Source organism: Rousettus aegyptiacus, unplaced genomic scaffold, assembly GCF_014176215.1.
Source record: "Rousettus aegyptiacus isolate mRouAeg1 unplaced genomic scaffold, mRouAeg1.p scaffold_m13_p_17, whole genome shotgun sequence".
NCBI lineage: Eukaryota > Metazoa > Chordata > Mammalia > Chiroptera > Pteropodidae > Rousettus > Rousettus aegyptiacus.
The window spans coordinates 41794064-41810599 of NW_023416292.1; the positions used below are offsets into that span (position 1 = coordinate 41794064).

Sequence of the window (16536 nt, forward strand, 5' to 3'; positions counted from 1 at the left end):
TTATACATAAAATAAATCTATGCACAGAAGATCATATATTTATTTTATCTCTGCTAGCATAGCCCTATATATTTTTCTTCATACAACAGAAGACTAAAATGCTTGTGACTGATTGAATAACATGAAGAGACCATTTGAAGTGGTTCTATATTTCCTAGAAAGAGACTGCTGGGGTGTCTTTAAAGTACCCTTCTAAATTTAAATTTTAAAGCCTTTACTTTTAGAAAAGCTTAAGAGCTCACAGAATAGGAGTTAAACCTTTTGTTTAGAAGGAGGACTCAAGAAATCTTCCCACTTACAATGAGAGAAAAGATTGATATTGATCTTGATTTTCTCAATGGGAAGAGTTGAGAAGGTGTTCCCTTACTGATAGGTTTCTGAATGTGTTTGATTCTGAGTATGCAGATCCCTACTCAGTGGAGTTCTTTACCATTTCTTCAGAGTTATTTTGTGAGATGGATTGCAAAAGTGACTTCCCAATCATTGCTTAGCCTATTTTTAAAACCATGTTTCTATATTCTGTGATACATGCCAATGCTTTCCTTTTTTTAGGTATCATCGTGCCTCTGCACATTTCTTCTTTCCAGCCCCTTTCTAAGAATTTCCACATTATCTATACAGTGATCTTCTCAGTTAATCCCTTAATACTGACACTTTTCTATTAAAAAACATCAGTTAAATACTAAACCCTTAGATTGGTAGCCAAGTTTCCTCATTATTAGTTACAAGCACTTTTTTCAAATATATCCCCTAATCATTATTTCTTAAGTGAATAAATGAACTACCGTAGCAAAATTGCCAAGTCATTACGCCAAGACATCTTCTGAACTTCCTCGAATATTTATTCATGTTAGTCCAGAATGACTCATATGTCATTCTCTCTCATTTTGACTGCCACCCATTTAAAGCTGATTCTGAACCACATCTTGATGTCAGAGAGCATATATTTGCCTTCAAAAAAAAAAAAAATTCTATGGTGGTTTTGATTTACAAACATTCAGTAATTCTTATTAATTTTAAAAAATTTCATAGCCTCCTACAATTTTATTTGGGTGTAAAGGTAATACTTGGGGTTGTGAGAGTTTTAAAGAATTACTAGACAGTTTTATTGTCAGTGATAGGCTATGATAGATCAGGCCATAGTCATTTAATAGCTATAGCAAGTGAGCCATAGTGTAATTTTAAATGTTTTATTTTCTGCACTTTAAAAAAACATGTATCATCATTTTATGTGTAATCTTGAAACTCAATATGGGCTTCATTGAACAATCAGTACTCTTGTGGAAAGATCCTTAGGTGTTTAATTAGATTATATTCTTTATGTGCTTTTCCCCCTCTAATATCCTTAAAAGTGATCTGCAATTGATATTTTTTTTTCCATGATAGTGTTTTTATATTACAAGGACACTTCTCGTTTTGCAGTAGAATTTTTGAGTCAGTGAGCTAGTCAATAAATATTTGTTAATCAATCATGTAAAATGTTCCTGAGATTTCAAATAAGAAGAGGAAAGAATATTCACAATGAATGTGAGATTTTTCTCCAGCAGTGATTAACCAATTGGCTGCCAGTACTGAGTGGGGAGATCAATGGGCTTATGCACAAACTAAAGATGTTTGCCTAGGAATAGACCAAATAATTTTAAGTTAGTAATTGTTTATGATGACTATTATTAGGTAAAATTATCCAAAACTAGAAACTGAGACCATGGACATAAGTTTGTATCATTTACTGTTATCATACTAAAGCATTTAAAAATAAATATGCAGTGACACTTAAGTATTTAATTTTCTAGGGAAAGAAGCACTGGTTGACTTTGCTATTTAATATAAATTAAAAGTTTGGACTGCAATTTTACATCTTATAAATTTGTATACAGTAGAGATGCAAGTTATTTTTGTTTGGCAGAGGCAATAACTCCAAAAGTTACAGACATATTTGTGAAGAATTTGTATAAACTGTTATTTAAATATTCTATATAATTTACCATTTAAGTCACATCAGCCACAAATGCCCTTTGAGTCAGTTTTACTATATAAATGATTTCTTATTTATTGAGTCAAGTACAATGTTTGACACATTCTACTTCTGAATGTGTAAGGGAGTCTAATGTTAACTTTTGAAAATTATATTTTGATAGTTCAGTGTTTTATTTTTGGCCTCTATGTGTGACATTAATGAAGATAGAACAAAGACAGTAGAAATATGACTAAATTTGGGGGAATGAGCAGAACTTAATTTCTTAAATTAAGAGAAAAATACTTTTACATTATAATATCTTTTTGTTGTACTGATGGAAAGATCAAAACGAAAGGAACTCTACAAGCAAAAATCATCTAATGATATATAAAGCATAATTAATCTAATAGACTAGCTATATGCCTTCCTTTTTATATTGAAAAGGGCTGTTTGCATGTGTTTTACATCAAGATAAATAATGTAGCTGAATAATAATACTGTAACTAGACTGTATAACCTATTAAGTAAAGAACAGTATGACAGTATTAGTGTAAATCTAGGTTCCTAAGAAGTCAGAAATACAATTTGGTATCCCAGCTCTGCCACTTACCTGCTGTATGATCCTTTGGAAAATTATTCATCCTTTCTATTTCAGTTACCTTATTTATAAATTTAACTTCATATTAAATTCCTCCAATGTATTGAAGAACCTTTCTTATGTGTCAGACATGCTTATTGGTTGCTAAGGAGAGATGCCGAATTAGACAAATGCAGTTGAACCACCATGAATGCTGTTAAAACCATGCATTAAAGTCTACTTAAAAATTTTTATTCAGTTATGGAATGTCAGTTTGTTTTTCTTAAGTAGGTTACAGTATTCTGGTTATATTTTTAATTGTTTTACTATTTTGTTTGCCTTTTCTTTGCCTGAATTTTCATCAAGATTAGTCTTTTTTTTCCTAATTTCAATTTCTATATCACCTGCTTTATTAATTTTTTTCCCTAGTCATGAGCCATTTAATTCTATCTCTTGCACCTAGAAATTTTTGATTGAGTGTTGAGCATCTTATATAAGATGATTGGTGATAAGGAATAAATAAAGTCCTGGCAAAGTCCTGGGAATATGCTAAAGAGTCAATAAATAGTAAAAGTTATTGCTGTCGTTTGTCATCATCAGTATTCTGTAGCCTCTAGAATTTGTATTTATGATTGAGTTTGTCATGGAAACAAGTGTGTGTTTTCAAAGAGCTTCAAAAGTATTTTAAACAAAGCTAAAGGAAAAATAGGTGTATTAATTTCATACTGTTAAGTACATTCTACCATCTTTTCAGGAATGCATTTTTAGAGTAGTTTTATATTTACAGAAAAAATGTAAAATAGAGAGAATTCCCATATACATGTGAACAGTTTTCCAAATTATTAACATTTGACATTAATATAGCAGCACATTTGTCACAATTAATGAAAGATTATATATATTATTATTAACTAATATTATAATTTCTTCAGATTTCCCTAGTTTTTACCTATTTCTCTTTTTCTGATCCAAGAGTCTGTCCAGAATTATAATTACATTTAGTTGCCATGTCTCCTTAGGGTCCTCTTGACTGTTATAGTTTCTGAAAATTATCCTCACTTTTGATTTACTTGACAGTTTTGAGAAATACTGGTCAGGTCCGATTCTTATTTTTAATTAGAGGAGTAAATGCTCCACAAACTTTGAACTTATTATTCAATTTTTATTTTGTAAATAATGATATAGATATATAGTTTTGGACAAATTGGATTCCAAAAATTATTGATAAAATGAGTGGGATTCTAAATTAACCTTTAATTGTCAAATATGCAAAAGTGAGTAATGAGAGATGAGCTTGTCAAGGTCTGGTCCAAGAGCGTGTGTAAAATGAGTTTCATTTGCATCTTTAGTTAGTAGGACATTATTGAAGGATGCTAACATAGAATTCATAATAGATAGTATTCCTGGACAAGCCAGATGAAATAAAAGGAAGAAGGCTTAGGCTACTTTTAATTTATTTAAATGGAGGATAACCTAAGTATAACCTTTTTTTTTTTTTAAGTTATAAGATTGGTTAAGCAATCTACCTAAGTCACCTTTCTTAAAAATGACAGAGGAGAAGATAGAAAAGGGAAAAGGAGGTCAAATATATGGTGACAGAAAAAAAATGACTTTGGATGGTGAACACACAATGTAATATACAAATAATGTATTATAGAATTGTCCCCTGAAACCTGTATAATTTTATTAACCAATATCACACCAATAAATAGAATTTTAAAAAATATAATCAACAAAAAATGCAAAGAAGACATCATGGCAGGTTATAGTCTGATGCCTGCAGAACAAAAACTATTTACAGAATATATTTTTAATTTCAATTTTCTAAAATACTCTAATTGTTCATTTATTAATATATATCATATTTAATGTCATATACTGTGCTAGTTATTACTTGATGGTTCTGATGGTAAACAGTATTGTAAGCTCTGCATATTATATATGTCTTGATCTTCAACCCAATTACATAATAGAAAAAAATTAGGTTGTAATTTGAATGTTTAAGGTAGATTGTTACATAATCAATTTTATTTTTGCAGAACTATTATGGAGCTGCTAAGATGATTTTTTCAGACAACCCACTTGGTTTGAGCTGTGGAATGGTATGTCCAACCTCTGATCTTTGTGTAGGCGGATGCAATTTATATGCCACTGAAGAGGGACCAATTAATATTGGTGGACTGCAACAGTTTGCAGCGGAGGTATGTAGGATGTACACAGTTTTTCCTGTCTTAAAGTATATAAATGTTAAAGTAAATATAATCCTTAGTCCTTTGTTGATATCCAATATTTTTAGTGTGATACACAGCTAAAGTGTGTTTTGTGCCATAAATGGTATTTTTATTCAACAACTTGGCTACAAATATGAAATCCTGTAAAATCTTATATCGAACTAATTACAATCCCAGAAGGTTATTAAAATACTTTTACTGAAAGTTACATAAAGGACCTAAAAATAGAATTTATTTATTAACTTTACATTGGAGTGTTTCAAGGGGACCCCATTGTGAAACGGCTATCTTGCTTAACTAGTTCTTTTTCTTGAAACTCTCTTTAATCATTATGGCTTAAAATAATACATCGATATTATTTTGTAATATTTTTTGAGTAATAAAGGGTAGAAAACTTTCAGAAACCTGAAACTCATTAATATGCTTTGAGATTGGATTTTGTAAACTTATAGAAGTAGGTGTGCTATTTGGATATAAGAATATAATGAAATAAAATGAAAGCGTTTGTTTTCACTGTTTAGCTCATAAGTTTGGGTCATGGCTTTCTCTTTTGTGAATCCTTTGTAAATGACTTTGATTCTCTGCACATCTTATACTCTCCGGGATCTTCTGTATGGATTTAACTACCAGGTCAAGTCCCATGTACCATTTAAATGGTCAGTTTGTATGGAGGTTACAGTAAGAATTTGTAATCTTTGGGGTCCACTTGGCTAGAAGGCCAAATTAAATGCCTGTTCACACTAGATTTTTAGTTAATGACTTCCCTATCTTGTTTTGTCAACTTAAACACAACATATTCTTTCCTTTTAGAGCCCTTTCCATTATATGCCTCAAGCTTAAGTCTCACTTTGCTCTTAGTAATAAATCAGGGTTATTCCTTTCCTGCTTACTGACAGGTTAATTCTAAGGAAGGGCTCTTGGGAATGAGAAAATAGAAACAATTTGAGGTTGTGAGTTGTTGCAATAAATTCTTGGATTTAATTTCTTTTCTTACCAAATTCAAAATTGTATTAGGCTTACCTGGCCAGTGCAAAGTATAATCTTTACAACCTGAGAAAATCCTTAGTTGATGGAGAAGATTCACTTGAATTCTTCTACATCTTTCTTCAGGGACCCTTTATCTCTTCATTGAATCAGGGCAAGTTGGCAAGGACGTAGTAAGTGAAAAGTCACATAATATGTATAAGAACTAACACTGCATTTCAAAACAAAATGAATTAATATCATATTGTTAGTTTGTCAGTGACTCAGATGAGAGAAACAGAAAAAGAGAGAGAAACACCATTCCTCTGAGAACTCTCACTTAGTTTTAATGTAGTTCCTACCACCTCTTCTCAAAGCAAAGTCTGTTTTTTTTTTTTAAGATATAGCATAGATTAGGATGGCATTAAATGCATTTTAAATGAGTCATGGAGTTTGTACTACGAATGTATTTTTTATTTTATTACGATTATATTTTGTATAACTCTGACTTCAAATATATCTATCAAATCATAAATAAAAATCTCCCTGTGAAACTATGTAGAAAAGTTTTTTATTCATTTTATTTTAAGTTGGCTTCTTAAGGCAAGTTATTTTAGAAAGTTCTATATTCTCTAAGTCAAAGGGTGGTTCGCTTAAATTTACCCAGCTGTCAAAGTTGTCGTGAAGATAAACAAAATACAAACAACATGTTAATTTACTTCCAGTGGAAAAAAATATAATGTGAAAAATACTAGCATTCTTTTAAACTATTAACTATTGATATTAGTACATAAGTCAAAGCAGAACATGATGCAAATAATTTTGTTTTGGTTGTTTGATAAAACAATGATTGATTTTTGACCTTTAAAGAAATACAAATCTACTTTTTAACCAAATTAAATAAAGGTTAGGAGAGCAGACTAAAATAGTATGATATTTTTCAAAGTTGTTTTTCCTATAACTTTTAAGTGATTTTTAAAATATCACCTCTGCAGTCTGCCATTATTGATTAAATTCATACCTTATATTTTTCCATTTGAACATGGATGGACCGTAGTAGGAAGAAAGAAATCACACAAAGAACATCCTGCAGTAGAATGAGAAGACCAGCTTTTCTTTCTTTCCTTTTCTTTTTTTCTTTTTTTTTTTTTTTGTCCTGTTGTCATTATTATTCAGTCTTTGCAATCCCCACATCTGTAGTGATCTTGCTTCAGACATTTTTGTGTGCCTTTGGGACAAACAGGCTACAGGGTGATTCTGACTCTCTCTAGGAGGCAGGTTTTCTTAGTTTCATTAGGTCTAACGGTATCACTTCAATAAGATGTTTTGACAATTATATTAATAATAATAATTTGATTTAGATTTTCTTGTCATTCCTGTAAGGATTTTAACATTTCTCTGCACAAATGTAACCCTTGAAATTTTTATTTTAAAATGTTTGAGTACTTAATTAAATTTTTAAGAAATCATATACTTATCACACGTAACAGACCAACGAGACTCTCATTGCCTCTCAAATTCAACTAATGAATTGTTGAGAAAGGAAAATGAAATGAAAATAGATCTTTCTACTTATATCCTAAAGTTTGAAAAATAACTATAAGTAGATAATTAGCTGCATGTCAAATCAGTCCTCTTCTACTGATTTTTAAGAGTTATGGAGGCAATACAGAAAAATTAAAATTAAAATTTCAGGGCTCCAAAGTTTGACTTTAAATGTTATGAGGGGCATAGAATTGGCATTTGAAAATTGCTGCTTTAATTATGAATTTTTAAGAATACAGTATATTATGTAATTGGTATCTAAACACAGTATTTGTTTTTTTGTAATAAACACTATGAAATTATTTCTTTTAATGCCTGTTAAATGTACTATTTGTGTGGCATATACTCCTTGACACTGCACTTTTAGTTTAGTTTTTATACTTTTAGTTAAGAATGGAACTGACATGAAATTCCAGACTAAATCATGTGACTCACTGAGAAGAAAATTGCTCTTTATATTTTTCTTTAAACATGTCTCTCAGTAGGTTTTTTTTTTTTATGTCACCTCTCATTGAACATTATTCGGTTCTGTCCCACCATCAGATACTATTTACATTTATTTCTATATTTTATTAAGTAAACACGGCTCAAATAAATTTGATCAGTACTTATAATACAATAACAAATACACTATTACACCTTAAACAGGTATTATGAGACTACATTAAGGAATGTTTTACAATTACTTAAATTACATTGACATTTATTTATGCTTAAATGCTACAATAATTAGCTCAATAATTGTGAATGAAGAAGGAACATGCTTACTCAAGTTAGTTTGTGATTATTTTAATAGGTCAAATATTTCTAATATATCTTTTTTGAATAGGAAGATCACTAAAAACCTTCAGCTTTTTCCTTGTACAAGTGTATTTGAGACTATAGAAATATGTATGATAATGAATAAAAGAGTATTACATGTCCTCTTTCAAATAATGTATTTTTGTAATACACCCCATCAACTAAATGGAAAAGTAGAGACAAAGAAAAAAATTAGTGCAGTCCTCAAATTAAAACCAATTATCCAAAAAAGTACATAAGCTGAAAAGAATGTGAGACTAAATATATGCTGTGTGTTATATTGATTGCTTTATAAGTACAATAATCTAATGGCTGAGATACTTTGGGGAGTGAATGAGGGCATTATTAATAATTAATCCAGTGTAGCAGTCACAAATCAGACTATCCCAGGCAAATTGGCTGGTATGAACACCCAGTGTAATAAGCTCCCACTAGGTAAGGATTCAATTAATCAAACGAACATTGATTGAGCATCGATCAGAACTAAGTGTTGTTGTAGGCTGCTTCTAAACTACAGGTCCTGAGAAACACTGTAGTTTCTCAGGAAAAAATAAAAGGCAACAACTGGAATTTCGTAGTAAACTTAATACGACATGTGCGTTTAAATCAGCCTCCTTGGACTGATAATCCAGTCTTCATTAATTTTTGTCACTTGGTTTTGGAGGTGATTAGACCTTAATACAAAGGAAAGGAACAGGCAAGGGGAAAATGTGGAGTTATAGTACACCATACTTGCATAGCACTTCAATGCATTTTTGTGATATCCCACTTCAAAATGTGGATAAACAACCCTCGAGACATGTAAACTAGATAACATTTTACCCATTTTAGAAATGAAAAAACAAAAGATCAAAGTGACTAAAAAATCATAGTTAACATTACACAAACTCCTGCTGCTCTGGAGAATGTTAGATACTTTACTTAGAACATGACTAATCTTCAAAATAGCCTTCTAGGTAAATGGTATCTCATTTTTTATTTGAGTAACAAGAGGTTCCATGAACTTCATTAACTTCTACAAGTTCACATCTAGTAAGGGCAGATTTAGAATACAAGGCTAGTGTTTTGATATTCACTATTTCACAAACTTTCACTTGCCCCAGATAATGTTACAAGTCATTGATACAAACTCAGTGTAAACCCAGGTTTTCTGGCTGCAAATTCACAGTATTGCACATTGTTGGCTTGGCTACAGATAACTCAGCCATTGTACCTCACAACTCACAAAACGAGGTCACTGTGCCTCATTTTCTGTGAGATATGAAGCAAATATATTAAAGTAGGTTGTGTAAGATGGCTTGGTTTTTTTGTTGTTGTTGTTGTATATGTTGTCAAAAAGCTCCCCCCTCCCTTTTTTCTTCTTGCCATTGAAGATTATTGTATAGCCAGGATCCAGGTTATGTGAGGCCCAAGATGATAAACTGGGAATTCTTCTATGAAAAATTACAAATAAACACCTCTGCAAAATTTAAATACATAGCTTTGGAAGAGGCCCATGCAATGAAGGACTCTGAAGCTTAAGCTTATGTTTAAAGTTTTATTTTAATTTGGAAAGCCTAAGTCTGATTTTGTGATGGCTAGTCTATAAGCAAATTTAAGAATGAGCCTAGCACATTTTTAATACAGTTTGGCAAACTAATCAGTAAGATCTATCAGTTCATGTAGCTAATATAAAATTAAGATAAATTACCATGAAAATGAATAATAACCAATATTTATCACAAATACCTATTACAAGTCTTTTATAAATAGTATATGGATTAGAGAATACTTATTAGATTAATAATATCTCACACTTGCCTTATTGTCCCAAACGTGTCATCTTTGAATAAAATTTCTGTGTACTAACACTTAAAACAGTATTGTTGGTAACTTGTGAATACTATTTATGCTAAAAAAAAAAAAAGAGTATTTCTGGGAGAAAGAACCTGTACATGTAAGCTTTACATTAAACAGTAATAAATACAGTAATGAAATGCTGCTCTCAGGGATACAAATGCTACTAATATCTGTTAAGGATTGATTTGTGCCTCTTCTTTTGGTCTTAATCCAATGATTAATAAAAAGAAATACTGCCTTGATAGATTTCACAAAATATCTGACATTTTTCTCCCAAAATCTTTAGGAATCTATTAAAAACACTTAGTGCTGGCACAATGATTGATAATGAAACTACAGGACTCAATGAATTGCTAGATGATTTTCATCACAATATTTTAATTTGTTTTAAAACTATATATTTGTGTCTAGAGCTTTAAAATGTAAAAATAAATTCCAGGGATTTGGAACAATAACTTTGAAATTTGCCAGAATTGCATGGTGGTTAAGATTATTTGCTATTAGTTTATTTTTTCTTCTGAATTTGTGTTTGTAAGTCCAAATATATAATTGTGGGCACCTTACAATTTTGAATAATAAAATTTCATTGATTTCAGTCTTAACAACTTAAAAATATATACATTTTTATAAATATATTTTACAAATAATAGTAAAAGTATAATGCAATGATATTGTCTCAGTATGAATCACTCGTAAGAGGCATGATGCTGTACGTTAAGACTTAAACCACTCATTTTGCTCTAGAGTATAATGATAAAAGAAATATAATAAGCACACCATAAAAATTAATAGCTGAGATAAAAAAGAAAATAGATACCTTTTAGAGCCAAGAATAGTATAGAAATATTTAACAGTGAACAGAAGACTTGTGTCTCTGTAGGTTCCGCATAAACAATCAGGTGTGATTGGGGTCTGGCTGGTGTAGAGTAGTAAATACCAAAAACATTATGTATAATAGACAAATAGACTCTCCTACCGCTGGTAGAAAGTTAATAAAACAAAGAAAGGTACTACTGCTGTGTAGTGCCGGAGTTTATATGAAGCTGCAGAGGGAAGCAGAGAGCTGTGCCCCAGTGCTTCGGGCATGTGCCTAGAGGCACAGTTCCTCGATTCTGTGGTACCCAAGGACTGGAGCTCTGGGCTACCAATAACAAACCTGGTTCTTCAGTCGGGGAGTTGAGTGATGCTGGGTAGTAGCCAAACATATTTGATATAGGAAGCAAGATGTTAAAAATAACTTTACTCAGAAAAAGTGTGAAACAAAAAATTCAAAACTAGAAAAGCTAATGCTACCCATAATGACAACCAAAAGACTCAACCTATAGATGGCTTTATTCTAACAAATCACAAATAATACCATAATCAGGCATTTAAAATAATAAGGCATAAAATAATAGCCATAAAATAAGATTAAATTATGAAATAAAAACTAGTTTGGTGTGAAAATAGTTAAGGGAAAAATTCACTGAAATGAAGATACCAATAAAAGTTAAATTTTGAACTGGATACAGACACAGATATAATTGGTTAATTATAAAACAATAGATCTGAGACATTCCACCAGAGTACAGTAAAGAGATATAAAAATTTAAGAAGCTTAGAAGACTCCAATAAACATGTAAAAAGAGTTCTTGAAGTAGAGAGATTGGCAAAGAGAAGCCTCAAAGTAGTTATGGTGGAGAATTTTCCCCCAAAAAGGAAAGATGTAGGTCCTTCGCCTAAACCCATGGTTGGAATATTGTGAAATACTAAAGAGCAGGAAAGAATTTGAGCTTCCAGAAAAGGTTAAAAGAGATTACTTTAAAATCAAATGACAATTAGACTGACTCCAGACTTCTTATCAGCATTAATAGATGTCAGAAGCCAAGACAATATTTTTAAAGGAGATAAAGAACTTTATTTATCCTTTCACAATTAGGACATTAATAAAGATATTTTTATGCATTTTTAATCTAAGGTGGTTTATCACTCACCTTGTTATAAGAACTACCAAAATTTAGTCATTTTTTAATATGAATGAAATGAATCTGGAATGAGAGATGAAGGAAACATTTAAAAAACCAGAAAAATATGGTGGTAACATAATTAAATACTGACTGTAAAGTAATAATAACAACTCATTTTGGGGTGTTAAAAATAAAAATAGAAATTACATTTTTTATAACATTGACGAGGAAGGTGTTCGAGGTGAAGGTAAGGGAGCACAGTGTGTAGTTAAGTGTGCTGAGGGCCTTTCATATTGGAAGAAGAGAGATGCTCAATAACTTGAGAATATATTTGTAAAAACATTGAAATATCTATGTTAAAAATTAAATCTAATCAATTGATCACAATAATTTACATTTATTAAATTTTCCTATTAAAACATAAGTGACTCTAGTATGGATTAAAAATTAATACAACAAATAGCTATATAATGCCTATAATAGAAATACCTTAGCAAAACACTTGAAAAAAGTGTTAGCTGAAAAAAAGATGTCCTCTGCAAACACTAACCGTAAGGAACTTAGTGTAGTGATATGAATATCTAACTGAAGTGAAATTTTAGGGAAAAGAAGAAAAATAAAGGGAAAACTAAGTGATGAAGAAAAATAAATGTCTTAAAAGATGTAACATTTATAAACTTGCATGTACATTACAACATAGACTTACTCAGAATGACTAAGATATAGAATAAGATTTATGGGATTGATTTAATAAATCTGTAAAGGTTCCTGTGCCCAGCTACTATAGAGGGAATGGAGCCCTTTCATGTACTTGTGTAACATTTATCAAAATTGACCATATATTGGATCAGAAACAGTTACATATATAGTTTTCTAAACAAGTATATACAGACTATATTTTTCCTATAACAATTAAATTAGAAATAAAAATTAAAATATTATGAAAATGAAAATTATCAACAATATGTTTGGAAATTTAAAAAGCACCTTTGTAAATAACTCATGGGTTAAAGAGATCATCATAATATAAATTACAAACTATTTAGACCTGAATGGCATCCTCCATTGATAACCTGTGAAATGCAGCCAAAGTCATTTTTACATGAAACTTTATTGTGTTAAGTGTGTATAGCAGAAAAGATAACATTATGTATAAATTAGCAGTGTTTATCTCAAGGAACTAGAAAGAGAGCAAAGAAAGGGAGAGGAGTATGGTGGTGGTGGTGGTAGGAAATTCTAGAAAACCAGAAGAAAGGAAATTAATATAATAGATGGTAATAAAATAGAGCATAAAAGCAAAAATAATAGTGACCTACAAAACAAATAGTTGACACTGAAAATAGTTTTTAAATAATTTTTTGACATATCGCATAATGGCCAATACATTTAAATTTTGACTACTTTCTAATTACTGTTCTTTTATCATTTTATTAATATGCTTATAAGTAACATTGGCTCCATAGTTAATCATTACTGCTATTTCTAGAAAACATTTTATAAATACAGAACCGTCAGCTGAAGCTGATAGGATAGGGGAGGATTTCTTCCATTCACCAGGTCTCCATCATTCTCTCTTATCTCCCTGCCATTCTTTTGTCCCTAGAAAGCTGTACCATGGATTGGCTGGCCCCTAGCAGGTTTATTTTCCATTGAACTCATATCTGAGTGACTAAGTATGTGGCAGTGTCTGGGTACAAAGATGAACAAGGTAGAAATGATGCTAGCCCCAGGGAACTTATTGCCTATTGATAAAGAAAATTAAACAAGTAAATTACAATGAGTTCTAAGAGTGGGCAGTGAGACAATAGCTAGGAAACCTTATAGATAGCCTAGCAGGGAGGGGAAGTTGAGTCGAGAAAGTGAAATTTGATCTAGGTCCTGAAAAGTGTTCAGGAAGGACAGCAAAGTCAAGAATGGGTGAATAGGCACAGAGCATAGCATGATCAAATCCTGAAGGCAAAAACGTGCTTGTACTTATTTTGAACTTGCCTATGAATATAGATCAGTAAAGTCATTCATAACCGAACTCTACATACCTATGTTTTCAAATTGTATTTGATCAACTTCAACCAATTTAATTCAATTGCAGGCTCAAATCTCAGGCATAACATGTAATATATTCGTGGTAAAATATTAATGTAAAAATAACAACTTAGGAATCACTTCTATTGTCCATAAAATGAGCTGTCATATGTACCTTTGAAGATTGTTAGGACTGGAGATACAGATCTAAGCACCTCGGAGAGTGCCCTATAAAGAAAAGGCTCTATCCTGGGAAGTTACCACCATTTATTCATTCAGTCTTCACAGTAAATTGCAGAAGTAATTATTACTCTCTCAATTTTGGAGATGATATTTAGAGAAGTGTAGTCTTCTCCAAGGTAATGCATGTCATTTTTAAAAATATTTTGCTCAGGTGTTATCTTTCCTCTTTTCTGTTCTTTTTTTTTTTTTTTCCTCATGGGATCCAAGAGAACCGTATGTAAAAATGAACCCTGCACATGACAGATTGACTGTAGTAATTTTTTTATATTTAAAACATATGAATACTGTTTTACCCAGGGAGCTAATTACTGAGAGGTCTTTGTCTTACTCTACTGTCGTCTGCTGCATAGAGGGTGCATAAAGATATTTACCAAACTAAAGTAAAAATTGAATAGATCAGAATATTCTGTTCTTAAAATTACATGGCATTTTTACCATGCCAGAGTTGTCTCACAATATTGTCTATTTTAATAATAAGAAAATCATGAAACAACATCTTTAAGAATTACTAATACATGAATAATTTTAATAACTGAAATTTTGCCATAGCAAGAAGTATTCCTTATTTCTGATACATTTGAAACAAAGTTCCCACTTTTAGTGCCCCTTCTGTAATTATGAAGAAAACTGCCAGGTAGCCCAATAATATTTCTTCTCAAAGGATGAGTGCAATGAATAGTATGTACTCAGTATTTCCTTCGACTTATTTTACAAAAGGAAGCAAGTTTCAAAGAAAATTGCATAGAAGCATCTCCGAGAAGGCATGTCATTTGAGGTAACTTACTTTTGGATGCACAAATAGCAATTCGTCTCCATTCATGCATTCAAAAAGGAACCAGACTGTCATATTGCTAATTAGATAACTCAAAGAAATCGAAACCAACACAATGAAAATCAATCTATTATTTTTGTTAATATTTCTCTTAGACTAACACTGATAAAATATCTATTTAGAAATTATCAGAAATTAAGTTTCATTTTATAATGAAATTAAGTTAAATACTGCACAAATGTAAATCTTTTCAGAGGTATGTAGAATACAACCATCCTTATGCAATTCATCCTGCAACTAGTGGAGATATTCCAAAATTTATGGGAATATTTTATTTGTCATGTTTTTTCCAAGTTTATTTTTGCTATTGCTTGGTTAATAAGAACAGAGTGATTGAGGTAGAAATATAGCTGCCAAACATTGGTGTTTGTTTTCATTATGTACCATTTTAGAAAGTAAGAAAGATTAAAATGAGAGATACCCTCAAATTAGAACTGGTAAATATTCTAGCTTGCCATGTTATGTCCTTTTTTCCATTTAGAGAGCACTCTATAATGATTAGAAAACTGTACTGTTTCTGTCTCCAGAATGTGAGGAGGCTTGGGGGGAAATCCCATAACCCCTCTCTGTGCCTCCATCTTTTCATTTTTAAAATCAGGATAATCTCTCCCTTGCCTCAAAATAATGTGAAAATTATGTAGAAAATGCTAGTAGAGTCAATTTGAAGTGATGAAAGAAATGCACTTTCCAGATGAGTGAAAGGTCAGAAATCACAGGGTGATTATGCAAAGAAATGTATTTTAAAATGCTCCCCAAGAAGAATATTCACTTATAAATAACTGTTCTTCCATATCACAGAAGAAGAAGAGTCTTTTCTTGGTAACTGCTACTCATTTGTGGATCCTATCACTGTAGTTCAAGAATTTTGAAATTCATCAAAATCTTGTTGGATGCCTACTATGCAGTAGAATTCTAGTATACCCTGGGGTTATAGATCAGAGGAAAAACCATTCGATTACTTCATAACCTATAGGGAAAGTCAGATTGTAAGCTATGTTGTTGAGTGAAAAAGAAATTATTTAAAGCCCCTGCAAAGAGCCTAGAAGATAGTCAGTGCTCAGTTATTGGTAGCTAAACATAATTTCAACAGCAGTAAACCTAGTAATAAGCCCCCCAACTAGCTCCTTCAGGGCTAGTTCAAGGTCCTTTACATTGTTTTCTATAACACAGAGCTTGTTACATGTAAGACTCTATAAATGTTGGTTATATACTGCTGACAAAAAGTTAAATAATCTTAAAATAGTCCAAGTGCTACAGCACTGGTGGGGAAGGGAACACCTTTAAAAAGATGTAAATATAAAACATTTCAATGGATCAATGGCTTCTCTGGGCACAGAATAGCATGGCAGAAAACCGGGTGATGTAGTACAGTGTTATATAGACACTTCATGAACAACTGGTGGTTTGCAAATTTATTAAGTATAACTACCAGCTTTTGTTATTAATAGATTGACTATTTTAAGAGTGTTTAAGACTTGGGAAAGACAAATTCATGGATACTTTTTTTCAATTATATATTTCCTATTGAAATAGTAGATGTCTGTAATGATTTCCTATTGAAAATCACTATAAAAAAATTG

The 16536-nt window shown here is 31.2% G+C and overlaps 1 protein-coding gene across 5 annotated transcripts in view; it reads left to right on the plus strand.

Annotated features, from left to right (window-relative positions):
• DPYD (dihydropyrimidine dehydrogenase) overlaps positions 1-16536 on the plus strand; it is a 691841-nt gene that overhangs the window by 165825 nt on the left and 509480 nt on the right. For all 5 annotated transcript variants that reach the window (XR_004955308.1, XM_036235253.1, XM_036235254.1 and 2 more), the window contains one exon: positions 4574-4735. Coding sequence is in view for 4 of the 5 variants with exons in the window: in XM_036235253.1 (XP_036091146.1) it covers positions 4574-4735 (162 nt within the window). In the remaining variant the exon portion in view is untranslated. The remainder of the gene's footprint in view (positions 1-4573; positions 4736-16536) is intronic.